A 26,801-nucleotide genomic window follows, 5' to 3' on the forward strand; every position below is an offset into this window, starting at 1 on the left:
CAAAATCAAAAGTTATAATTTTTTTTAACCAAATGGAGCCATAAGAAATATGAAGTGATATTGGTTGGAATTGATCAAATCCATTGATTTTTATCATTTTGGATTAACTTCTTTCACGTTTTCCAAGGCTCTCATTTGGTTGGAACATATCAAAGCCAATGATTTTATTGAACAAGAGAAGCTGCATCGCAGCAAGTCCCTGCCAAGTTACTTTTACAAGTTAAAATTATAAGAGTGTGCCACTGCATTAAAGAGTTGCCCAGCAACAATGTACATTATAATTCTTTTAAGCATCAGTAGAGTGGTTTCATCAGTCAGTGGTTTCTTGTGTGAAGGATGCACAAGCAGCTGCATATCCATACCCAGGAGTAGACCTACCATACTTAGCTACTTAGCTATTGATTCTTCAGTTGGTTATGCAATAGATCCAGCACTCTTATTAAATATAGAAATACATCCAACAAGCCAGTTAGAGATAAAATCCAAGATGGCAGATCTGGTTCAATTAAAATGGTGACTAAGTAAAACTCAATAAGAAGATTGCCTCAGCGCGTAAGAGATTTCGATTGAAATACCAAATATGAAAAAATAATATTAAATTTTGTGATCTCCAAAATCCAGAAAAACAATTTGTTTGAAGCAACAATTTGTTTAAACGCGATTGCTTCAGGAACAGCTGAAAATAGAGCGTTAGAATGCAAACAGAAAGCTAACTTCTTCAGATTTATTCAGCCAGCAAATATTCAGGAGAGACTGAATAACTGCCGATAAAGTTACAACATATGTTAGGTATTGAACCCGCTAAACACACAACACTCTACGAATCTGCCCGAACAATTAAGTACCATCAACCAGATAGGTAGAATGGATTATCTATATAAAGTAATGATGTTGGGCTCAAGTTTTGTAATGTTATTACTGTTCAAATGAAGAAAACAATGAATGAAACAAATCGTATTTCAACGAATTAATCGGCGATCGAATCGAATGGACTAATTTCCGAACTTTTTGTTCTAACTCGGGCGATTTTGGTAACCATGGTCAGGACTCAGAACCACGACCACATCATGAGTGGTGCGGTGTTCATGCCATGTACATGGCTGCCCACTCAAACCTAGATGCAGTATAATGCTGAGGCGCAGCAAGATATACTGCAACTATTCTACCCTTTGCGGGAGTAACTTCTACGATGGGAGTTCTGATCATATGCGTGGATACACAATCCCACTTATTCTGCAATAAATCAGCGTTAATGACTTTAAAGAGTGCCTGGAGATGAAGATTTGCGTGGATGACGACAATGGCAGTTTCTTTGTAGTCAAGATATCCAAAAAATATGAGATTGGTCGTCTAGAGAAAGTATAGGCAGATTTCTGCATTATATACAGAGACACCCTGAGGGGTTTATGAAGAATCTGAACTGTGCCCTCAAACTGAACTAACTTGATGATTTACTTGATATTTTCGACCATGGGGCAACAAATATGGTTGCCCAAATTTAATTTGGTTTGTTATCAGCAAGCAGAACATGTAAATTTAATTTGGTTTGTGAGGATCGAATGCGTAAGTGGTGCATTATGGGAACTGTAAAACCAAAGCAAATATTAAATGAAAGATTATAAGATGAAATAAAGCAATTATCAGATCAATGTGTAACACAATATATTACATAATGGGCCAACACACAAAAGCCAACCGACTCACGTAACTTGTCAGCAGCACCTTGAGAGCTCTCTCCCTTACCACGTGCATTGCATGCAAGCCATGTGCTTGGCAGCAGGGAGGTGATCTGTCACATTATATCATTCCAGTTGCTAGATGATTCTTGCCAACGCTACATTGGGAAATAACCAGAGAAATTCAGTGTGCCTACCACCAGAGAGTCCCTTCTTGACCAGCGATAGTAAATCTACCAGCGAATGGGGCATTGTGTTATAAGGTAGATGCATGGAGTAGTGATGGAAGAACGCTATATCGGTGTGAACATATGTATATGCAACCAAATGAAACAAATGGAGAGCTGGGAAATCTCACGGTATTACTGCAGAGTCTTCAATCTGTGGATTGCACAGCAGAAGCTCTTTTAGTCTGTCTACAATATATACTTGCCCTTCTTCATTGACACGACAAAGATCTCCAGAGTGCAACCAACCTTCTGAATCTATAGCCGATGATGTAGCTTCTTTGTTCTTGTAGTATTCTGTAGAGATTCAGAAGCTGATGAGATCAAATTTTGACAGTTCAGAAATGAAACTCTGGTGGAAAAACGGTGATGGCTAGCATGAAATTATCCTTCTACTCTATCCAGAACAAATGAAGGCGCTACTTTCCTAGGAGATCCCTAAAGGATCTAATGTGGGCTTTACAAAGGAAAATAGGTAAGTTATATGTCAATTCAGAGTAAAATTATAGCTTAGTAGTGGATTTAATTTTACAGATGGTGTAACTGTTTTTTGCTCATAAAAATCTTGAAGGATGCTAATAAATTTCATATAATCTCATACATATTTTACATTATATCGTAATGTGTTTTTACCTTTCATGACCATAGGGCCTCGGAAGCATAATTCGCCTCTTCTGTTGGGAGGCAAGGGCTTCCCCGTTCTGCAAATTAAGTTCGCTGCAAATTAAGGCTGCAGAAAAATAATGGGAAAATGTAAATACAAGTTTAAAAAACTATTTATCTCACCTTGTTCATTGTTTCTCACTGCAGAAACATAGCTGTTGCAGCAATCCAAAACCAAGTCATCCTTCGGGCCTTCGCCAGCAAGCTCTGCACATGAATAAAGCAGCATGGCGGTTTCGGCCCAAATGGGCCTCTGTGATGATTTGGTGGCCATGGAAGCGCAGCGCTACTGAGACTATGAAAGCTGAACTACAACAAGCTCAAGCTGACGCACAAAGACTCAGCGCTAATCACGACTTTGATTAGCCTCCAACAGAACCGAAATTATGCCTCAGGTATGCTTTGAAATCAGCCTCAGATAACTCGGATCTTGACTCAGTATATGGTCTCAGGAAGACCTTCAAGGAACCGCAAAGATAGGCCGAGAATAACCACAAGCCAGGCTGAAATTGGCCACAGAACAGCCCTTAAAAAAAGGTGCAAAATGTCATCGACCCGAGCCTCAGGAAGGCCCAAAACAATGCGAGAATATGCTCAGAAGATTTGCGTCAGAAGGGTGCGAAAGCAGAACTACAGAGAGCTCATGCAGAAGTTCAGCAGGTCCCTGCTTTACATGCTGAAATGGACGGACTAAGGCAGGAGTTACTTCGGGCAAGGTACTTCAATAATGCGAAATTATTAGTTCAGTCAAGCATGGGAGATAATGGCGCTTCTGGAAGCGGTGTATGAGGCGGAGATATGGAGGTCGTTCTCAATGGAGGAGAGGCAGAAGAAAACGAACGCCATTGTAAACAAGGTAATCCGCTTCAGTGGAGGCAGCTGTAAGTTGATTTAATGCAACAGCTGCAGTGCATGCAGCCTGCATGCTGAACACTTGCCGCCGGAGAAAGCATGCACCAGCTGCCAATGAACATTGTAACAGGGAAAAGCTTTACTAAACCTTTGCATAACCGGCAGAAGTAATGCTAGCATTAAAACCATACACCCGTGACGGTTAGCGGAAAATGCACCGGACTTAATTGCTTTAACCTATGGTTGAGCCTCTTCCGTCTCGGGAAGAGGCCAAATAAGATGGCGAAGTTCAGCTGCGAATGAAACTTAGGATAAGGGACTAACAAAACATTTCGAAACTTTAGCATAACCACCGAAACAGCCGAATAACGCCTTCGAATTAATGCTATCTCGTCAGGAAACGATTACTATAGTCCCTGCCGGATGCCAGATGGCAGGGACTAATAAGATCAAAGCTTCAAGTTTCTTTGGACCAATGTGAAGTTTTGAGAAATGTGATGGCCATTTTGATTTTTTTATTTTATTTTAACGAAATCTATATCTTAGCTTTCATCTCTGAGCCAAACTAGAAGTTATGGAAATAGGAAAGGGTTTGATAAAAAATTATCAAAGCCATTAATCTTGATATATAATATATATTTTGATGGGATTTGTTGTGTACTGTATCATATGTCTTGTACAAGCAATTTACAAATTAGAGTGATTTTGAAATAATTTTTTTGGTTTAATTCATTGTGGTGAGTGATTTTAAAATTTAGAGTATTTATAAAATGGCAATATTTCTAAGAAATCCATGTTAACTCTTTTTTATTTATAGATTGTGGGAACTTGGTTATATTTTTATAAATAGCATGATCATAAAAATTAATAGAATAAATTAGATAGTGATTTGATTTATAGATTGTTCGTGGTCATTTTAAATTGGGCATCATTCTTTTTGTGTTCAATTGGATTTATAGATTGTTTGTGTTTTTGAGCTAAGACTTTTGTGATTCATAATATTACTAATAATATTTTTAAGAGAAAATTACATAAAAGAAACATTTTTGTCGACGCCTTTGGAACCTTCCTGTAAGGACCTCCGGTTGTGGTTGCGACGGGCGCCGGGCGAAGCCACCGTGCACGGGCGCACGGGCGGGCGCGGGCTGCACGACCGGCGGGCGGGCGAGGCTGCACGGCGGGCGGGTGAGCGCACACGGGCGGGTGAGCGCACACGGAAATGCGACGAAACCGTGAACAGAAATGCGACGATAACAAAAAACCTATGAATTCGACTAAGTGTTGAGGCTGTCTTTATAGCGAATTGAAAGAGGATTAGCTTGAGAGCAGGGCCGACACTTGGAGGACGATTATGGGTGCGTTGGAAGTATTTTGGGGGTCGGCCATGGGGTGGCACACCCCCTCCAAAAACATACGATGGATGCATATAAACATGTGAGCATGAGGCTCATTTCAACCAAGTAACTTCGCACTACTCATTCGCATAAGGGGTAAAACAGCACAGGGGTAAAAGGGGGCTGCGCATATCTCATGCGTAGCACTTCTAAGGTGCAGGTTTTGACTTAAGTGCGGTTTGGGTGAGGCAAGCGTGCCGAGGTGGGAGTTATGTGCAGATTGTGTGCAGGACTTGACAAAGTAAGATAGGTGGCCTGGGTGGGCATTCTTCTTTGTGCAAGAGTGCATATGATGGTGAAAGGCTGTTCTATGCCTTGGTTGTAAAATTATTCTAAGTGTTGGCTTGGAGCTTGCCAAGCATCACTTGCATTGTAATATTGAAGAAGCTGTTATAATATATTGTTGGGCAGACTTTTCTGGGAGTTGCCCCTCCCTTTGTACTTGTGTATTGTTGATGTTCTCGGTTTGTTGTACATGGTTAATGATTGAGAATGATCTTCTTTAAAGTATAAAGGATAACTCTTTATTTGGTTGCAAGAAAACATAAGTTAAAGTAAGTTTATGTTGGAGTAGGCGTAGCCCATAAACGTTAGTATTGTTAAAAAGAAAGCGTTCGGTGGTGCCGCACCTCGCTACAAGCGGTTGGAAGATCACCGCAGGTGTAGGGGCGTGACAGTTGGTATCAGAGCTCGGTTGGAGCTGGTGAGCAAAGGTTGCTCGTGACAGTGACAAGGATACTTGCAGGTGAAGGAGACCGTTTCACACGAAGTGAGACAAGGGCCGGTTCAGGTTGCAGGTGAAGATGTCTATCTTGCAGAAATTGGGTTATACATCCTTCAAAGAATTCGGAAGGAGTCTACTTGAAGAGTCAGAAAGAGTAACACAAAGATTTGTAGAATGTGGCAAAAGGATGTTTGAAACAAGGGATGCTCTTCGTGCCTTGGTTAAGGAAGGGGTTCCTGATATGGGGGAAGCTCTTCGACTTGCAAAGGAAGGAGACTTGATTGAAGCAGAATTCAAGGAGCTCGAGATAAGACAGAAGGAATTGAGGCATCTCATAGCCTTGAAGAGGGAGGCTGAAGCTGAGAAAGAACTTCTTCAACCCGGTTGGGCAATGGAGCAAGGTGAAGTTGCAGATTGTGCCAACAAGGAAGAGGAAGTCGTGATAGAGGAAGGTGCTGCAGACTTGAACATGATGGAGGATAAACTTGAGGCTGATCAAGTTGAACCAGGATCGTACAGTTTGTCAACATGTATGGATGAGGTCACTCACATGGAGGAGCCTCATGATGACGAAATAAGTGATGATACTTGTGTTTCATTTGGGCATTTGGGAGATGGACCATGTGCAGGAAAGGGCAAAGCCAGTTTGCCAATGCTAGGGAGGATCTCACCATGGTTGACTATGATGGAACCTTGTATGGAGAAGCAAGGATTGTCAAACGTTGCAGGGCTTGTTGGGGCTACTTGTGACCTTGTGATGGAAGGTGCAAGAACCCGAGACAAGGGTGGAACTTGATGATCGTTGCGGAGGATTGGGTCATGCTTTAGCCACTTTGGCTAAGTGCCCGGCATGACTCATGGACAGATTGAGGAGGGCACACACTTGTGATGTTTTGGGTGGGCTTCTCATGGCCGAGACCAAGAGATAGTCTTGATGGACACTTTGGTGGAGGAGCTATGATGAAGAGACTCATGACATGATGACACGATGATGAGATGGTTGAGTGACCGAGTTCACTAAACCGAAGATGGAAGAGTTGGATGAGATGGCCAGATGTTGTGATGTGTCTACTTGGTTGGACTACATGGGCAACTTAGTCATGGACATCAGGTTGGAGACTTGAAGACATGGAGCATGGCAGAGACCTATGCAAGGACATTGTGTGGAAGCACTTGTAGAGATGTCAAGGGACATCCAAGGAGGAGTGCTAGGGCAGGAATGTTATGCAGGAGGACTTGCTAGTGTGACATGGGAACTTGAGGATGGCACATTGCAGATGATGAAGAGGACTCCATGGACCTGAATGGGGCACATCGAGAGTTGAGGAGATGGTCTCTTCACATGGAGGAGGCAGACATATGGAAAACATGTTGCAGATGAGATGGATGGAGTTTCCATGGACCTGAGCATGGATTATAGACATCATGGATGATGGTATGTTGTCGAAGACGACAACAATTTCAGGTGGAGGAGAATGTAAGGACCTCCGGTTGTGGTTGCGACAGGCGCCGGGCGAAGCCACCGTGCACGGGTGCACGGGCGGGCGCGGGCGCACCGGCGGGCACGGACGCGGGCGCACGGGCGGGCGCGGGCGCGGGCACACGGGCGGGCGCGGGTTGCACGACCGGCGGGCGGGTCTGCACGGCGGGCGGGCGGGCGAGGCTGCACGGCGGGCGGGTGAGCGCACACGGAAATGCGACAAAACCGTGAACAAAAATGCGACGATAACAGAAAACCTATGAATTTGACTAAGTGTTGAGGCTGTCTTTATAGCGAATTGAAAGAGGATTAGCTTGAGAGTAGGGCCGACACTAGGAAGACGATTATGGGTGCGTTGGAAGTATTTTGGGGATCGGCCATGGGGTGGCACACCCCCTCCAAAAACATACGATGGATGCATATAAACATGTGAGCATGAGCCTCATTTCAACTAAGTAACTTCGCACTACTCATTCGCATAAGGGGTAAAACAACGCAGGGGTAAAAGGGGGCTGCACATATCTCATGCGTAGCACTTCTAAGGTGCAGGTTTTGACTTAAGTGCGGTTTGGGTGAGGCAAGCGTGCCGAGGTGGGAGTTATGTGCAGATTGTGTGCAGGACTTGACAAAGTAAGATAGGTGGCCCGGGTGGGCATTCTTCTTTGTGCAAGAGTGCATATGATGGTGAAAGGTTGTTCTATGCCTTGGTTGTAAAATTATTCTAAGTGTTGGCTTGGAGCTTGCCAAGCATCACTTGCATTGTAATATTGAAGAAGTTGTTATAATATATTGTTGGGCAGACTTTTTTGGGAGTTGCCCCTCCCTTTGTACTTGTGTATTGTTGATGTTCTCGGTTTGTTGTACATGGTTAATGATTGAGAATGATCTTCTTTAAAGTATAAAGGATAACTCTTTATTTGGTTGCAAGAAAACATAAGTTAAAGTAAGTTTATGTTGGAGTAGACGTAGCCCATAAACGTTAGTATTGTTAAAAAGAACGCGTTCGGTGGTGCCGCACCTCGCTACAAGCGGTTGGAAGATCACCGCAGGTGTAGGAGCGTGACACTTCCAGTGTGACTCATCTTCAGGTAATAAATTAATTCAATTAATTTTTAATAATGAGTTAATTTTTAATGAAATATATATATTTATATATTACAAATTAATTTAATTTATTTATTTTATATATATAAATTAATTTATTACATATATCTATATATATATATATATATATATATATATATATATATATATAGAGTTGTTTTTAGTGACATTTTTTGGAAGTTTTTTTTGTGGGATAGGTTTTTAGAGTTTAATTTCTGTAAAATTTAGAAGGAATTTATTGAAATCATAAGTTTGATGGTAACCCTTGTACAATCTAAATACCCTAAATTTCAAGGTGATGCATCCATAAATATAGTTAAAATACCTATTTAAATAACACAAATCAAAATTTCCAACTTCAACAACCAAAGTAATATATTTTCTTTTCAAAAATTTTGAATATGAAAAATAAAAAATTATGTAAATTTTCATATATTAAAACAAATTTAAAAGTAAAATTAATGAGCCATCCGTAGTATTTAAATATCCAACTATATACACAACCACCAATAAAGCCACCATGTTTACTTTTTTAAAACTCATTACTCAATTATATAAAAGCGTATAGGGGAGGGTCGCCAATACATGTGCGCCCTCCCCGCCACGTCACTTTACCACGCGTCAACCCACATGGAGCCGGTACGACACCTGTCCACCGTGGAGCTCCATGTGTGGGCTATCACCTCGCTGCATAAAAATCCGACTTCGCGCCATTTCAACGGTTGGTCTGGGCTCATTTCTGCGATGTTCCATTTTCCCTTTGTCTTTCTGCTCGGGGCCGGTTGTTGGGCGAAGCCCCCCGCCGAAGATGGCGCGGGACGGCCCTATAACCTGCGCGCATGGTGGTTTATTCGTGTGCTGGGGGAATGCTTTGTTCGGTTGACAGGGTTTGTGTACCTGCGCGCAGAGTCGTTTATTCGTGTGCTGGTGCGAAGGTTTGATGGAGTTTCAGGGTTTCTGGTTGGGACAGCGGTTCTGCTTTTCTTGTGCTTTTCCGCCTGGATTTCTTGGTCGTTCTGGAATGCAAGTTGTTTAACATGGAATGCCGGTTGTTTAGCATTTCTCTGGTGGTGGTCTTATTCGGCGATTTTGTTGTTTGGGGAGGAGTCGGTCGCCATTCTACTGAGCTTGAGGTAACATAGGATTTTTCTGTTTTGCGCTGTTGTTTTTGTTGTTTTTCTGATCTCTAATGGATTTTTTCTTCCTGTTGCAGGTATGGAGAAGGTCTGGCAAGCTCTGGGGAAGGTGGGGGAGGTCGGCGACCATCCATGGCCTGTAACCGGTAGGATTTTAATCCTACCAGCTATTACTCTGTGTTTTTCAACACAAGCAACTCTAACAGGATATTTTGTGAACTTTCTATGGCATTTTATGGCATTTTTTTGAGCATTTTTTTGAGGGTTTAGGGTTTTAGGCATTCTATGGCATTCTATGGCATTCTATGTTATTTTTGCTGTTTTAGCCTGTAATTTTTTTGAGCATTTTTTTCAGGGTTTAGGGTTTTAGGCATTCTATGGCATTCTATGTTATTTTAGCTGTTTTAGCCTGTAATTTTTGCTGCCCCGTGCCCTCGGCCGTCCCATGCCATTCTCGGCATTCTATGGCATTCTATGCTATTTTTGTTGTTTTAGCCTGTAATTTTTGCTGCCCCGTGCCCTCGGCCGTCCCGTGCCATTCTCGGCGGAGGGCTTCGCCCCACAGCCAGCCCCGAGCAGAAAGACAAAGGGAAAATGGAACATCGCAGAAATGAGCCCAGACCAACCCTCGAAACTCTCTGTAGCTGCTGTCAATTGACTTGCATAGCCGGCCCCGAGCAGAAAGACAAAGGGAAAATGGAACATCGCAGAAATGAGCCCAGACCAACCCTCGAAACGCTCTGTAGCTGCTCTCAATTGACTTGCATAGCCGGCCCCGAGCAGAGAGACAAAGGGAAAATGGAACATCGCAGAAATGAGCCCAGACCAACCCTCGAAACTCTCTGTAGCTGCTCTCAATTGCCTTGTTACTGTGTTTGCTTTATAGATAAAAACGCTGCATTTTTATTGTCCCTGCTATTGTATCTTTTTCATTGAATTCGGGATTTCATTCCATGTAGATATGACTACTTTTGTTCATTTTAGCAAGTTTAGTTTTTTAACTGTTTCTCTGGTTTGGTTGGCTCTAGCATCATAACCTGACTAGGAAATTTTTGCTAACATAACCTGAGTATTGTTTGTACTTTATAGAGTAGTTGTAGTATCATACTTTATTTCCAACAATTCTTCTCGCACTTAACTGCAACTGTTATATTTCCTTTACTGCAACTTTCAAGATCAATTGTTCTAACTCTAATAGTTTTTGAACTGTTTCTCTGGTTTGGTTGGCTCTAGCATCATAACCTGGCCAGGAAAATTTTGCTAACATAACCTGAGTTATTCTTGCATGTTAACGTTTGTGTTTTTATGGTTTGTACATTTGAAGCGAGAAGGAGGTGTTTCTAATTGCGAGTGTAGACCTCTATTCAGTGTTAAGTGATTGTGGACTTGCGTAGTATTATACTTTATTTCCAGCAATTCTTCTCGCACTTAACTGCAACTGTTATATTTCCTTTACTGCAACTTTCAAGATCAATTGTTCTAACTCTAATATTTTTTGAACTGTTTCTCTGGTTTGGTTGGCTCTAGCATCATAACCTGGCCAGGAAACTTTTGCTAACATAACCTGAGTTATTCTTGCATGTTAACATTTGTGTTTTTAAGGTTTGTACATTTGAAGCGAGCAGGAGGTGTTTCTAATTGCGAGTGTAGACCTCTATTCAGTGTTAAGTGATTGTGGACTTGCCCAGCACTGTCATCACATGATAACTGTTTTTGTTTCTAATAAAATTTATATGCTAAATATGTTCGATCTAACCCCTTATTGTTATGACTCTCGCCTCTACTTACTTGGTGTGACTCTCACCATTGTTGTGACTTATAGCACATGGTTATTGCTACAACTTGCTCAATACTGTTGTTGCAACTCTAAGAAGGCTGTTGTAACTTTGCGTCAATTATAACAATTCATTAGTTAACCAAACAATTGTCATATGTGAATCACTCATATTGTCAAACAATTGATCTACTCATGAAGGAAAATGAAAAAGGTGAATAGGTGCTTAGAAAAGAATTAATGACTAAGCCACAATTCGTCATATAGCTGATTAGGTTACTGTGCACCCAAATTTCTCTATCTTTTGGAAAGTTGATGTAACAAGATGGAACAATATGATTCTCATAGTTGTTCATCAACTGATTTGATTAATTTAGATACTTCCATCATTTTTACTGACACATATAAAAACACATGCTCTCTATAAGTTGGGCAGTAGTAAAAAAACAGGCTAGCTAGGTGATTGATAAAAATCATAACTATGTTCTTTATTGTATTTCTAGTTTCCAGCAATGTAAAGTTCTTATTCATTCTAATTCAATCAATAACATGCTAAGTATAGAGTTCCTTACTACTAGTGCCTCATACATTAGAAGCGAGCAGGAGGTGTTTCTAATTGTGAGTGTAGACTTCTATTCAGTGTTAAGTGATTGTAAACTTGCCCAGCACTGTCATCACATTATAACGGTCCACTTATTGGAGCCATAAGTGAGTTTAGAGCTTTGTACAGTGCGCACAGAATAACTTATAGAAATAGTTTTATCATAATTAATATTTTACAGAAAGACATATTCCATTGAAAATTTCTTATCAACACACAGTTAGGTTGCCACAAGAAATCACTACTAGGTTGTAAGCCAAAATGTTGTTGTGCCAATAAAAAGATACAATCCATCCAAAATCCACATCATAATGTGGTTAGAACCGAAAACATATGACAACCCTATTCTTTATGGCCTTGAGAATCTTGAGTGCCAAAACTCCCCGAGTTACCTTCTTGAGCCAGGTAGGTTGGCCTACCAGTCAAGGGCTGATTAGGAAATGGTTGATTGTTGCCATATGATTGATTCCAATTTGCAGCTTCCAACCATGGAGGTATTGAGTACCCATACCTCACATTTGCACTACTGACCCCTGCATTAAGTGGAGGTGTGTAATGAGCATACAGAGAATTGACACCAGCTCTGGTAGGAACAAGGCAAGTGGGTAAACCCTCGGTTTGATAGTGGGGCACTTGAATGTTTATGAGATCTTGGAATAATGGTGTATTATCTGCAATGGAGTCCAATGAGTTTGAAATAATCCTGGTTTCATCAGCTATTCTTGTATCGTTGATCATCCCTTGTTCCTTTTCAAGCATTTGTTGTGCCTTTCATTTTTCCTTTTCTTGTCTTGCCATTTGCTTTTGTTGGTCCTTAACTTGCCTTGCTTTATCTCTTTCAATTCTTTCTTCTGCTCGCTGTTGTGCTGCAACAATCCTTGCTGCCTTCTTCTCCTTGACCATATCCTTCTTTTTCTGTTTTAATTCTTGCATTTCAAGTTTCTTTTTTTCTGACTCAACTAACAGGTTTATATAGTCCTCTGAGGTGAGTAACTATGAGCTTCGGCCCAGACGAAGACTACCCGGTGCACCTTGCTTTTTTCTCATTGATACTCTCTCTACTGGTAGCTTTAGGAACCGTCCAAGTGTCTTCTCCACCCCTCCCACCTGCATGTCATTGCTTGGTACTTCCCTTTCAGTATCTGTTGGAACTGATTGAACCATATCATTATCTTCATTTGATGCCTCATTATGTCCTTCATCTTCTTCCATTGATCTATTGTCCACAAAAAAATGAACAATTTCACTATTCAATTCTGCTGGTTGTGAGGGCATGTTCATGCTTTCTTCATTGGTTGCTGAGACACTATGTGCATTCATATTGATCATTGCTTCTGCTAGCCATGAAGGTGGGGTTACTTGGCTTGGCAATGTCAATTGGTCATTGTCAACTGCATGTTCAACAATATCATTAGCAATATCAGCAACAGAAATTTGATGTTCTTGAGTTGGTGGAACAATCTCCATGTTACTAGGAATTTGTTCATTGTTATATTGTGTTTCACATACAGTTTCATCATCTTCAGCATATAACTGTCCTTGAGACAGGGAAATCATATTACCAGCTGCAACAACATCATCTTGGTCATCTACTTCTTGCACTTCAACACATGTTTGGACATTCCCTTCTTCCTGACCATCCACATGAAACGCTTGGCTACAACTAGTATCATGCATAAGAGCATCATAGTTCAGTGGCCAGATTCCTGTCCTCCTAAAGCCATCCTTGATATTTGATGGTGTCAAAGCCCTTTTAAAAGCTTTACTTGCAAGCTCTGCTAGCTCAAACCTTTTCACCTCAACCCCTGAATTCTTTGCCATCCATGCAACACGCTCCGACCTGAAATAGTTGTTACACAGCAATTTGTCACTGTCATCCAGTCAATATCTCTACTGTGTCATGAAATCACATTCATCATACTCATGCTCTCTGAATTGGCCAAATGACCCTCTTTTCCAAAGTTTACTGCATCAGCGCGTCTGTTATTAAAATATCCGCGCTGACTGGCGGCTCATAGTGTAATCAGTGCGCTGCCAGCGCGGAAGCACACGACTTTTCCGCGCTGGTCGCATTTCATGAGCCAGCGCCCCTTGCCTTTGTATTGAGTCGCGCTGACATGGCCTTCTCAGTTATTAGGGTGCACCATCAGCGCGCCAGTCCCTTTATAATCCGCGCTGATCCTGTTTGGGCGAATTTGTTCTAATAGCCAACCTTCCAGATGACTCCAGACCTGGTTGTTGGCCTTGTGAATGTCGCCCTCCCTTCTATGGCATGTCTGTTCATCATATGGGCCACCTTTCTTGGAGATAAGCTTATCCTTCCACCCTCCATGGAGACTCCTTCCCCTATATAAGCCTCCACCATTACCATGAGCGGCTAGTTTTTGACAACGAGGAATTCATAGTGTTTTTGTGTGCTGCTGCTAGTAGGTAGTTGGTGTGATAAAGTGTGGATTGCTAGAGAGCTAGAGAAAGGTTGTGAAGTCTTAGAGTTTTGTGTGAGAGAGAGTTGCTTGACTTGGGAGATCCACTTCTATGGGTGAATGCTTATGAGACTTGCTGGCTAGACCCTCTTGAGAAGAACTCAGCGTCAGAACATTGGTTGTATCTTTCTCTGATTATTGATTAATAATAGATGACTACTTTTATGGTTCCATTCTCATTTGTCTATGCAATGGTTAAATGTGAATTACATCCTTTCTGACTGATGTATAATTGCCTTTATTAGATTTCACGCTTGTGTTTGTCTTTCTCTTCGTGTGTGCAGGTATCTATTCACGGAGATCGTGGAAGATTGTGACCGGCCAGGGCGAAGGAGCGAGAGCGGCATTTCTCCATCAAACAATAACGTTGGAATCCAAGTAGGTGTTCATTGCCTCTCTCTTAATTGCAATTAGGAACTTGCACAGTAGCATTGATTGATTGTTGCTAGACCCATTCTGGGCTAGTAGGGATCGCCTCTATCCATAGAGGGGATTTACCTCTCCAACAATTTGGCGACTCCGCTGGGGAGCTGGCCTGTGTCTCTTGTTGTTCATCCTTGTTTTTGAGTTTGATTGTTACTCTCTTGTCAATATTGGGGATTGTTTCTCTGCTTTTAGACTTCCTGAGCCCATCTGGGAAGTGTCTTAATTGTCTAAAGAGTTTTGCCTTTGGTTTGGGAGCTTTTGCTTTGATTTTACTTGTTTTTTACCCTCAGCGCGGTTTAATTCAAAACAGACGCGCTGACGTCGCATACCTGCTTCTTTGTCTTCCCTGTCATCGCGCCTGTACGTCTAACAGTCGCGCTGACCTCGTTTTTGAGACAGCGCGCTTAATCCGTGTGCTTCCACGCTGACAGCGCAAAGTTGCTACAGGCCTTCTCTTGTCAGCGCCGAGTTGCTGAAGGCCACCCACGCTGATCCTGTAGAATTCATTTTTGCTTAAATTTGCCTCCTGAGCCTGTTGCTTTGACTTTCCCCTCTTCTTTCCACTTGGTCTATGACTTGTTTTTCATTGCCTGAACTCTGAGATACTTGCTTGCGAAGTCTTGTTCCACCAGGTTTCGTTTTTGCTCATTTTTCGGTTTTGCAAATACCTTCCTCTTTGCTTTCGCTACTTGGTTTGTATTTTGGCCATGACTTTTACAGTTGCTGGATTGTGTTGAATCTCTAATTGACTGGTTGTAACTTTCATCCTCCGGGTGTTTGCTTTTCTCCATTGATTTCGCACTCTAGCCCTAGGGCATCTAGTGGCCGTGTGTGTGTCAAGCCTTCCGCGGGAATCTTGTTTTCTCATTTGACCAGCCAACTCTAGATTTGCTTTTTACACTTGCTCAGTGATCGTTGAAGTGCTTTTGGTTGTGTTTCCGAGTGGTTTGCTTCCTCCTTCTTTGAATTCCTGTTTGTCTTGCCGAGCCTAGATCACATAGCTCGTGCAGAATTTGGTCTTTCCTTTTGATTTGGAGATCTGTTTTGGATGTTTTGGGAACTTTGTGTGCTTTCATTAAGTGATTTTATTCTCTTTGCTTGGTGTTCCTGTTCCTCAAAATTCATTTTAGGTGCTTTGTGCCATTGAAAAAAAATCAAACTAGTATCTTTGTATTCGATAGTTGAAAAGGAAAAGAACATTTCATTGATTTGTATTCTCAAAAGAAAAAGTTTCGTTTCCTTGCCTTTAGCTGCATTAGGCTGTTTGATCGCTTGTGTTCATTTTGTTTGATTGGAAAATTCTTAACCTTCTCATAGCTAGAATTCATCGAACGAAATGGTATTCTTTGGCATGTAGTTTGCATCTAAGTAATTGTGAGAGAACACACGGTAGGACCTGAAATCGAAATTTAATTCAAGATCAACCATAAAATAAACTGAATAAACCTAAAAACGCATTGGAACTTAATGCAAACATCTAGAGGTCTAGGTTAGAGACGTGTTCCGGCGTCTTTAAACATAGTCACTATTGTTTCACATTACGGTTGGGTGATTCCTCCTTCTGTGACTCGATAGTGGTCTAACACGGACTGTGCTCCCACGTACCGTCGCGTATATAGGGAGACCCCACTAGGCTTTTATCCTTGATCCATAGGAAGCCGAGTCTACCGCCTTGTGAGCCGTAACGCACCGAACACAGCATTCGGGAAGATTGACTGCAGTACGGAAAATCCTTGGTTCTCATACGATTGCCAAGGTGTATAAGCAGTTTTACGGATTGCTTGGTAAACCCTTTGCCTAGAGTCTCCAGAGCAGTCACTTTTGATCCTTTTCGGACTCCTTAAACGAAAAGGTGCCTGTGAGCGTCTTGTCACTTCGTGCTCATTAAACATTCGAAGGAGACTGGAGTCATCTTTTCGTCCTTTTCTCGACTCTTGAAACATGAAAAGGTCAAGTTTAATTCCAGTGTCTTAAAAATTTATTCGGCCACGATAACTTTTCCTGGTTAGATCTTGTGTGCGCTAGCTTGAGTAGGGTTTTATCGTTAGTTTCCTTTAGGTTTTGTGTGGGGTTTGTCATCCTGGCTGACCCGTCGACCCCCGGTCCAAGTGATCAAGGTTCTCCATCTTCTGTTGCTCCTGAGGTACCGGTTGTAAGCGATACTCTTCCTATCATCCCGAGTATCCAGCCTATCAACGTACGTGCCCCAGGCGACGAGGATTACGAAGAAGATTGGAACCCTACTTGGGAAGGCGATGAGGACGATTTTCTTACCCCTCCCGGTATGTCGTCTCCGATGTCTACCATGGGGGAGACATCTCCCAGTGTCAGTGAGACACCTGTGGTTACGGATATTGAAAATCCCATCCCAACTACTTCTCCACTCCCTCCACGGTATCAGTCAATGAGGGATAGAATAGCTGCCAGAATGCCTTCTACGACCATATGGGATCCTAATGTCATTCCCATGACGGGGTCTTTTGTTTCGCAACCTCATACTATGCCTGTTACCTCAGTTCCCACGAATCCAACTGTTTGTGTGGCATACTCCACTCTAGTCGTTAGTGTTGTGACAGCATCTTCATCTACAAACCCAGGGGCTGGCCCCTCTCACAGTCAAGTGAGTAGTGGCCAACCAGGGGTTTCGACTGGAGTCGTTGATCCTGCACAAAGTGCTCAACCCTCTTCTGGTGGTGTTCCAGGAGCAGGGCTGTATGATGCCCATGGGCAGCCCATTGTGGACCCAGATTACCAAGGTCCACTCTTCTATTATGATGCTAACGGTCAGTATCTCGAGCTCGTTCAATCCCTGCCTCGTCAACCTTACGTCGAAGTCTCGACACCTCTCGACGTTACTTATGACCCCGTTACTCATATACTTCGTGGACGCCAGGTCATCCCTGGGCAGCCTCAAGGACCACCTAATCTAGGCCAGCCACCTTATGTGCAAGCCCCCCAAGGGCAAACACTATATGGCCAGTCTTACCCAGGACAATCTGGGGGCCCACAAGGACAACCCTACCCGGGACAACCTTCGGCCATGGGAGGTCCACCCTTTTCCTATCAGAGTCAACCTTCTGGTTACCCAGGGCAACCTGGTACCCAGCAAGGTTATCCGTCTGGTCAGCCAGGGCAGCCTTACATTCAACAAGGCCAACCTGGTTTCCAGCAGAATTATCCCTCTGGACAAGCTGGGCAAAATTATAATCCTCAAGGTCAACCGGCTTTTCAGCAGGGGTATCCTTCTGGGCAAGGGGGGCAGCCTTACGTTCAGCAAGGCCAACCCATTGCTCAGTCTAGTTATCTTTCTGGGCAAGGGGGGCAGCCTTACGTTCAGCAAGGCCAACCCACTGCTCAGTCTGGTCATCCTTCTGGGCAGGCAGGACAACCCTACGTTCAACAGGGCCAACCTACTGCTCAATCCATGAATCCTCCTGGGCAGGGCGGGCAACCCTCCGTTCAGCAGGGCCAACCCACTGCTCAGCGAGCACATTCTTCCGGACGAATGGGCCAACCTTCTATACAACAAGGCCAACCCATTGTCCGCCCTAGTAATCCATCTGGACAGACTGGCCAACCGCAAGGTCAACCAACTGTCCAGCCTGTTCGACCATCTGTTCCGCAAGGACAACCCTTGGTTGTTCAAGGGCAACCTGGCACCCAGCAAGTACGTCCTTCTGGGCAGGCAGGTCCATCCCAAGTCCAACCAGGACAACCTTCCGGCCAGATCGTCTCAGCTCAACCAGTTCAAGGACAATATGCTGGGCCCCAAACTCAAATGGGTTATCAAATGCAAGGCGGGCCACAGCCCCAACCTTCCTACCAAGCGTAGCCTCCTTATCAGGCTCAGTATGGAGCCCAACAAACGTATGGATACCAGCAACCCGAGGGGCAAACTCAATTTTCCCCTTATCAAAATTATCAACAGCCGCAGGTCACGCCTTACCCAAATTATCAGTATGCTGCACCTGCAGGACAAGTTGCTAACACATGGGGTGCTGGGGGGCAGACTCAGGGTCAACTATCTGCATATGGACAAAATCCGTATGGGCAGAACCCCTCTGGACAAGGTCCCTATGCGCCAGGCCCTTTTGGGCCAGGTCCATCGGGACAAAGTTCTTATGCGCCAGGCCCTTTTGGGCCAGGTCCATCTGGACAGAGTTCGTGGGGGCAACCACCATCTGGTTGGAACCCTAATACTGCCTCGAACCCTCAGCCACAAATGTCCTTTAACCCTCAGTTGCCATTCTTAGCGACGTTGGAACTTCCAGATGTGTCCAAGTTAACGAATGATCCCATTCTGCATAATGCGTATTGGCCACCAGTTCCGACTAAAATACCCGGTGATTGTCCAAAATTTGATGGCAAAGCAGGTGAGGATCCTCAAGCACATGTTATGACCTATCACCTTTGGTGTTCATCGAACTCATGGCTTGATGACTCTATCCGACTTCGCCTCTTTCAGAGAACTCTCACCGGCTCAGCCGCTAAATGGTATATTGAGCTGAATCGCGGCATGTTTCAAGATTTCAACTCGTTGGCTATGGCGTTTTTAACTCATTTTCAGTTACCCATTCGGTACGAGACAGGGACTAATCTCCTCACGTCTCTAAAACAGGACACGGCTACGCACATATCTGATCATATACATGAATGGAGAAGGCGTCGTCGCTTGATCAAATTCTGGATTCCTGATCAACTCCTGACCGATTGGTTCACAACCTCCTTTGTCCCTAAAATTGCAAAAGATATCGCCATGGGAGCTTGTGTAACTGAAGAGCAAGCGATCGCGCGAGCTCAGTACCTAGACTTAGTATACTCTCAGTCAGGTACTCTATATGATTATTTGCCAGATGCCCCGAGGCCTGGACAGACCAAGGCTCCGCCGAAACCATCTGTTGATGGAGTCATTGGCTCTGTAAACTCGTCATCAAAGAAGTCGGCCGCGAACTCTGGGAAGCAAAAACAGAACGCTTCTAATGAGAATGCTTCTCAGGGCCAATCTAAGTCTGGGAATACTTCCGAGGTAAACGCCGTTCAGTCCACCGCGGCGGATAAATCCTCGAAAGGGAAAAAGAAAGGGAAAGCCAAAGAGAAATCTGGACAGCCCAAGCAGGATGCCTCTAAACCTCCCTCCGAGGAAGGAGCTAAGCGAAAACCTAAGTATCCTTGTCTCATCTGCGATGAGGATCACTACACTAAAGACTGCCCCAGGCGATCTGAAGTTAGTCGATTATTAAAAGGCGCTCCTGGGACTCCTGCCGTGCTTAAAGAGCCTTTCCCTTCCCAGCAGACTCAAATGGTGGCAGATCCGTCTCAATCATCTTCCTCGTTCGGTTCTCAAGTGTTCATGGCTGGAACCATTCCCGTCCATGTTTCAACTCGAACAAAGGACTATCCATCTAATGCCGGGAAAGAGCCAGAGGTTCCCTCCAGCGCTCCTCCGTCCAGTTCTGGTCCTCTCCACATCGAAAGGCCCAGCGCTGAGACGATCCCCCGACCCCCTCCGAAAGGTGTACTCAGGAAGTCATCTTATAACCCTAATGCTCGTGCTGCCCAGCATTATAGCATTGTCGAGGACTTAGCTCAGGCTCCGTCTGCTATGTCCGCGTTAGAAGTACTCCAGAGCTGCCCCTCCCAGAGGAAGTCCTTGCTATCAGCTATTGGTGGCATCGACCCGGCAGATTCAGATTTGATTTCTTTTGATCTCGAGGGTTTTACACAGAGACTGCCTCACCAAGTTGCTTTCCTTATACAGGTCATCGTCAATAGCAAAACGGTTCACCGTACAGTTATTGATGAAGGTGCCTCAACCTGCATCATGTCTGTTGCTTGCTGGAAAGCTATTGGTTCTCCTACTTTGAGTCAGTCTTCTACGACCTTAGAGGCCTTCGATGGAAGAGAATCTCGACCCTATGGTATCCTCCAACGCTTGCCCATTTCTTTAGAAGGGAAGACCGTAGAGGTGGAGGTCGAAGTTGTTGATGCCAATCTCACCTACAACCTCCTCCTCGGACGGAGCTGGACATACGCCATGCAAGCCGTGGCCTCCTCCCTATTCCGTGTCATTCGTTTCCCTCACCAGGGGAGGATTGTCACGGTGGACCAGCTCTCTTTCTTCGCCTCTTCTTCTGAAGGTAATGTGCCATTCGTGGAGCATACCTCTAAGTCTCTTGAGAGTGTGGGCGCCGGACTTTTCAAAGATCCCACTCTAATGGGAGTCTTTCCCCTCCCACCTCCGAATCTCGCCCCTATTAACATGATCTCTGTACGCTCTGATCCGTGGGTTCTTCCTCCTGCGAATCAGGAAGACTCTTGGGGTGATATGATGCCGTTGAGTCCTGCCGAGCTCAACTACATCGAAATCGTCGCTGCATCGGCTCCCCCTGATGAACCTGCTCTCTCAAGTAGTGTTCCCGATTCATATGATCATTTCCCTTGGCTAGGAGACGAGCCTACTTCGGACCCTTTGAAGGAGATATTCCCGTCCGATGAGGCCATCATAGAGACAATGTCTCTAGAAGAGCCCCCTTGGTCAGATCACCACCATCGCTCTTCGTTTCTCCCTTCCCATCCGGAAATGACCGCATGTCTCGAGCGGTTTGCTTCATGTGTCCCATCTCCGCCCCTCCAAACACCCATTCAGCTATATCAAGTGTCTTCTGAGGGCAATTTGGGAAATATCACGCAAACCCAGCCGATCGACATCTCTGTCAAACCAGGGATCGTCGAGCATATCCATATCGGAGTCACTTGCACTCCAGAGGAAGTTCAACTCTATACTGCTCTATTTCGCGAATTTCGTGATGTCTTCGCATGGTCCTATGAGGAAATGCCCGGCATCGATCCCAGTATAGTGGTGCACGAAATACCTACATATCCAGGCGCTAAGCCTGTTCGCCAGCGCTTACGTCCTGTGCACCCCCGAAAGGCCGCAGCCATCAAGGCCGAAGTCGAAAAGCTTCTTAATGCCGGTTTCATTTACCCCATTCCCCTCACGGATTGGGTGTCTAATATAGTCCCTGTGAATAAAAAACAGGGCACTATCCGGGTCTGTGTTGATTACCGCGATATCAATCGTGCTTGTCCAAAGGATAACTTCCCTACGCCCTTCATCGATCAGCTTATTGATGACTGCGCAGGAAGCGAAATTTACTCATTCATGGATGGCTTCTCTGGCTATAACCAGATCAACATAGCACCCGCAGACCAGCATAAGACAGCTTTTATTTGTCCTTGGGGTACCTTCGCTTATAAGAAGCTCCCTTTCGGTCTTAAGAATGCCGGCGCCACTTTCCAGCGTGCGATGTCCTATGCCTTTCATGATATTCGTCACATCGTACAGCCTTACCTGGATGACCTTCCAGCTCATTCAGCTAAGCGTCAGGACCATCCCTCTCATCTTCGCGAAATTTTTCTCCGCTGTCGACACTATCGAATTCGACTCAATCCTCATAAGTGTGTCTTCTGCGTAGAATCAGGCCGACTGCTCGGGTTTATCATCTCCCGAGAAGGCATCCGTCTGGATCCCCTCAAAGTCGAGGCCATCTTGAATCTTCCTCCCCCCGCCTCTTTGCAGCAATTGCAGAGCTTGCAGGGAAAAGCGAATTTTCTTAGACGATTCATCCCGAATTATGCCGAGGTGGCTAAGGGCTTCACACGGTTATTAAAGCGAGACACACCCTTTCGATGGGATGCTATCGCTCAGGAGTCTTTCGAGTGACTCAAGGACCTCCTTGTCTCGGCTCCACTCTTAAGACCTCCGAACTATCACCGTGATTATCTCCTCTATTTAGCTGCCGCCGACACCACCATCGGCATGGTTCTAGTGCAGGATGACGATGCAGGCAATGAGCACGTAATCTATTACCTTAGTCGCAATCTTTTGGATACAGAAACTCGCTACGCGTATGTCGAGAAGTTGGCATTGGCAGCTGTCTGCGCCGTCCAGCGTTTCCGGCACTATATCCTGTTGCGTACTACGACCGTGATTTCCGACTGCAACCCAATGACCTACATTTTGTCACGTCAGTTACTGGGGGGCAAATACTCGAAGTGGATTGTGATCCTCCAAGAGTTTGACTTGGAATTCAATGCTGCCAAGTCAAAGAAGTCTCTGGTCTTTGCCGAGTTGCTCTGTTCTCTGCCATCTCATTCTGCACCATCTCGTCTGGAGGAGCATATCCCGGATGAAACATTGTTCCTCATCAGCACCCTCGACCCTTGGTACGGGGACATCATAGTATATTTGCAGACATCTTCCTTCCGTCCCAATGTATCGAAAGACGCCCGACGGAGGATTCGTCACCAATCTCAACCCTATCGCATTATCGGCGATACCTTGTATCGCATCGGTGTTGACTCTGTTCTCCGCCGCTGTTTAACTCATGAGGAGGCTGAGAGAGTGTTGAATGACTGCCACTCCGGTGCTTGTGGCGGTCACATGTCCGGCTATGCTACCGCCCAGAAAATTCTCCGTGCTGGTTATTTCTGGCCTTCTATCTTCAAAGATTGTATCCTTGCCGTTCGTGCATGTCATGAATGCCAGGTCTACCACCGGAAAATGCGTGCACCTCCCGCACCACTGCACCCTGTTGTTACCGTAGGTCCCTTTGCCAAATGGGGCATCGATTATACGTCCTGTAACCCTCGTTCGGCCGGGGGGCATGGGTTTATCATCGTAGCTGTGGATTATTTCACCAAATGGGCCGAAGCGATGCCTACACTGAATGAAGACGGTTACACAGCGGCGCAGTTTTTGTTTAATCATGTCATTACTCGGTTCGGAGTCCCCCAGGCTATTGTCACGGATCACGGAAAACATTTCCGTAATCACATGATGACGGAACTAATGACCCAACTAGGCTTGCGTCAAGATAGTTCGACACCGTACTACCCTCAATCCAACGGCCAAGTTGAAGCCGTGAACAAAGTTTTGATCACAATGCTCCAACGTACCGTTGGTACGCACAAGTCTAATTGGCATCTGATGCTGTTCCCTGCCTTGTGGGCTTACCGGACCTCTGTGAAGGACGCCACCGGCTTCACCCCTTTTCAGCTTGTTTATGGACTGGAGGCCACCCTTCCTGTTGAGTGCGAGATTCCTTCGTTGAAGTTAGCTGTCGAGTTGCTCCCCAACACCACTCCGGTGGAGGAACGGCTTCTCTATCTAGAACGGCTAGACGAGACCCGTCGCTTAGCTTCTCTGGCTATTGAAGCGCAAAAGAAGAGGGTTAAGGCTCACTTCGATAATACCATTCAACCTCGTTCCTTTGTTGAGGGAGATCTAGTACTGCTCTACGATCAAGCTAAGGATAAGCTGGGGGCAGGTAAACTCGAATCCATGTGGCTAGGCCCCTATATCGTGAAACGAGTTTTGCAAAAAGGCGCTTATGAGCTGATCGACTACGAAGGAAACCCCCTCGACAAGCCCCGCAACGGGCTTTATCTGAAAAAATACTATGCATGATTTCGTGCATCTAGTATGTACATACGCGTGTTTTTACAAGTGTGTTGTGTGTGCATGACTTTGCTTTTTGCTTTGGCGTGAAGGCGTGTTCGCCTCTTATTATGTTTTCTGCTTCTTGTGCAGATGTCTAGTGCACCCTATGTTGGTTTCGCTGATGGCGCCTGCCGTAGCACTTGCAATTTGTCTTCTGCGGCGTGGGTGATCTACGATCCTCACGGAGAATTGATAGACCTTCAAGGTGTCTGCCTGGGTCATACCACTAACAACGTTGCCGAATACAGCGCTGTAATTGAATTACTAGCCGAAGCAGTTGACCTCGGCATCCGAGAATTGGTGGTGAACCTGGACTCTCAGCTGGTCGTCCATCAACTTAACGGGCGATATTCCGTCAGAGACCAACGCATACTAAGGTTGTATCTACGTGTAAGATTGTTAGAACGGAATTTTGATTACATTACATATCAACACATTCCGAGACGATTAAATACGTTGACTGATGCACTGGCAAACCGTGTGTTAGATAGACATTTGCGTAATAGATAAACATCATACAAGAAGATATAGACAACATAATAAGACCATAGAATAAGCATATGTAAATAAATTTTTCCAAGCATAGTTTGCATGTGTGCCTGCATATGTGTTTTTAAGCTTGCATAAAAAATTAAAATACATGGGTCGTGTGTTGTGCAACTGATACATTAGATCACAATTGTATTAGACATTTACATAACATATAAAAACATCATCATATGTGAAACGATCCATCCAAAAAACAGCATATATATATATATATATATCGTGTGGCGCACTGAGGCGCTCAAAAATAAGTGTATGTGTCAAAAATAGAGTCAGTATCCTCAATACATCCGAGACATATGTCTCTCAAAAACATCAGTGGAAGTAAAACCTAGGCGACTACTGTGCTGGGTTATGCTCTCTATAGCACACGCATGCTCGTGCCACTCGCCTCAAAAGGCGGTGCATCCTGGGTGCCACCCCCACTGTGTGGATCTGATGCTCTATAGGGACCTCCTCGACCCCCTGGTAATCCGGCACCCCCTCCAGCAAGCCCTCGAGGTTGCGAGCTACCGTCTCCGACGTGTCCACTCCTGGAGGAACTAGGGCCAGAGCTCCTGCGCCTTGTCCCTCTCTCCGTGCCTCCGGAGCTAGACCAAGAGGTCTCGTAGGTCCCACATCTGCATATCATAACATTTATCAGGACATGTACATGAAAAACTTAAAAAACATTACAAAATGAAAATTGAATCAAGTGTCTTACCTCCATCGTCCCACTGCTCGCCCGCTGGCAGGGGCATGTCGGGATCGCCACGGAAATCCATACCGGCATATGGCCAGTCCTCGACGAAGATGACCTGATGATCAAGCCACTCTCGGAAATAAACGCCCCAGGCCACTGAACGGCCGCCACCTCCGCGCGGCATGACCCGGGCCCATCGGCTGGCCCTCGTCTCCCGCGGACCTCTCGGCGGATCCACAACCATGGTCTGCAGCTGTATGGCTGGCACCCGCTCCAGAATGAGTGGAAGTAAGAGCGACCTGTAACCGAACTGTTTCGACTCCCCGCGTCGACAGTTGCTAAGTTGCCTCTTCATGCTGTTTGTCACCGCTGCCGCCCAATTGAACACAGTGGGCTGAAGGCACTCGAGAGCTAGCAACAAATGGGTCTTCGAGGCCTCATGGTTGGCCAAGCTCCCCGCTGCCCGGGTTACCATAAAGAGTATGGTACGAAGGACCATGTCGTCCACCGTTGGGATTGCCAACTTTCCACTCCGTGATTTAGCTGCCCGTGGACACACTCGAGCCATGAGCTGGTCGAGAGTCTCGCCGCTGGGCCGTTGCCCCTCCAAGATAGGCATCGCGCCCCGGCGTGACAGCCCAGTCAAAAAATAAATGTCCATGTGATCAAACTCAATGTCGCGGCCTCGAATGGTAAATTTGCCATCTACTGGGTTCCATGCCCTGATCAGGAACTCAAGCAGGTCAGGTTGAGCTCTCAGACGTGGAGTGAGAAAGAATTTCATGAAACCACACGCCCGCATTGCATTTCGGCAATCCGCATTGGCAAAAGCGGCTACATCTTCGACATCGTGGGCCCTCTCTTGCCACACAAAGGCCATTGCGTCCTGCATGAGCATTAAAAAACATTAGGATGCTGACTAATAAGATTTTTACGTTCAAAACTTAAAAAATAAAATTTTACAGCGTCAGCGCGACTGTTTTTAAAACAGTCGCGCTGACCGCGGCAGCCCTTTGTTTTTTCTTTGGGTCAGCGCGGAAGAACACTGGTTTTCCGCGCTGACCGGGAAGGTGGTATGTGTATTTTTAATTCGATCAGCGCGGACCCGCGCGGATAATCCGCGCTGACCGAGAGCGCACCAACGCTCAAAGAATTTGCCCAAATGGCCAAATCCCACCATTAAAATGCTCAAAAAGGGACTCAAAATGGAGCGCAGGACAAGGGGAACCTACCTGGAGCAAGCTGTTCGATGAATGGTGTCCGCACGGGGAAGAATTCGCTCCGTCAACTTCGCAGCTTCACAATGTTCTCCAAGGCTCAATATGGTAACAATGGTAAAAATGACTTTTACCCTTCTATTTATAGTAAAAATGGCTTAATTAACTATGAATTCTTACAAATGTGGTTTTTTGTCATGCTTTTACCATGGATTTAGCACTTCTGTCATATATTCTACCTTTATGCATGTTTTAATATGTTTTTAAACGTATCGAACAGATTTACGTGGGTAGTTTTATTGTGCAGGTTCTCG

At 44.9% G+C, this 26,801-nt stretch overlaps 1 protein-coding gene across 2 annotated transcripts; it reads right to left on the reverse strand.

The window, feature by feature from the left end:
- Positions 1-1,616: 1,616 nt before the first annotated feature.
- LOC149143675 (4-coumarate--CoA ligase-like 2) lies at positions 1,617-3,526 on the reverse strand. 2 transcript variants are annotated; one of them, XM_089449806.1, is made up of 4 exons: positions 2,690-3,526; positions 2,537-2,604; positions 2,035-2,200; positions 1,617-1,909 (listed from the first exon to the last, which is right to left on the reverse strand). In XM_089449806.1, the coding sequence occupies exons 2-4, from the start codon at positions 2,547-2,549 to the stop codon at positions 1,870-1,872; spliced, it is 219 nt and encodes a 72-aa protein (XP_089305932.1). In that variant the 5' UTR covers positions 2,550-2,604; positions 2,690-3,526; the 3' UTR covers positions 1,617-1,869. The 2 variants fall into 2 exon arrangements, 1 of the variants encoding a protein (XP_089305932.1); XR_016264898.1 differs by lacking the exon at positions 1,617-1,909 and having other exon boundaries at positions 1,949-2,217; positions 2,690-3,525.
- Positions 3,527-26,801: the final 23,275 nt, after the last annotated feature.

The sequence above is a fragment of the Pinus tabuliformis genome, chromosome X (genome assembly GCF_031772625.1).
Source record: "Pinus tabuliformis cultivar Carrire ecotype Pingquan chromosome X, CPIR1, whole genome shotgun sequence".
NCBI lineage: Eukaryota > Viridiplantae > Streptophyta > Pinopsida > Pinales > Pinaceae > Pinus > Pinus tabuliformis.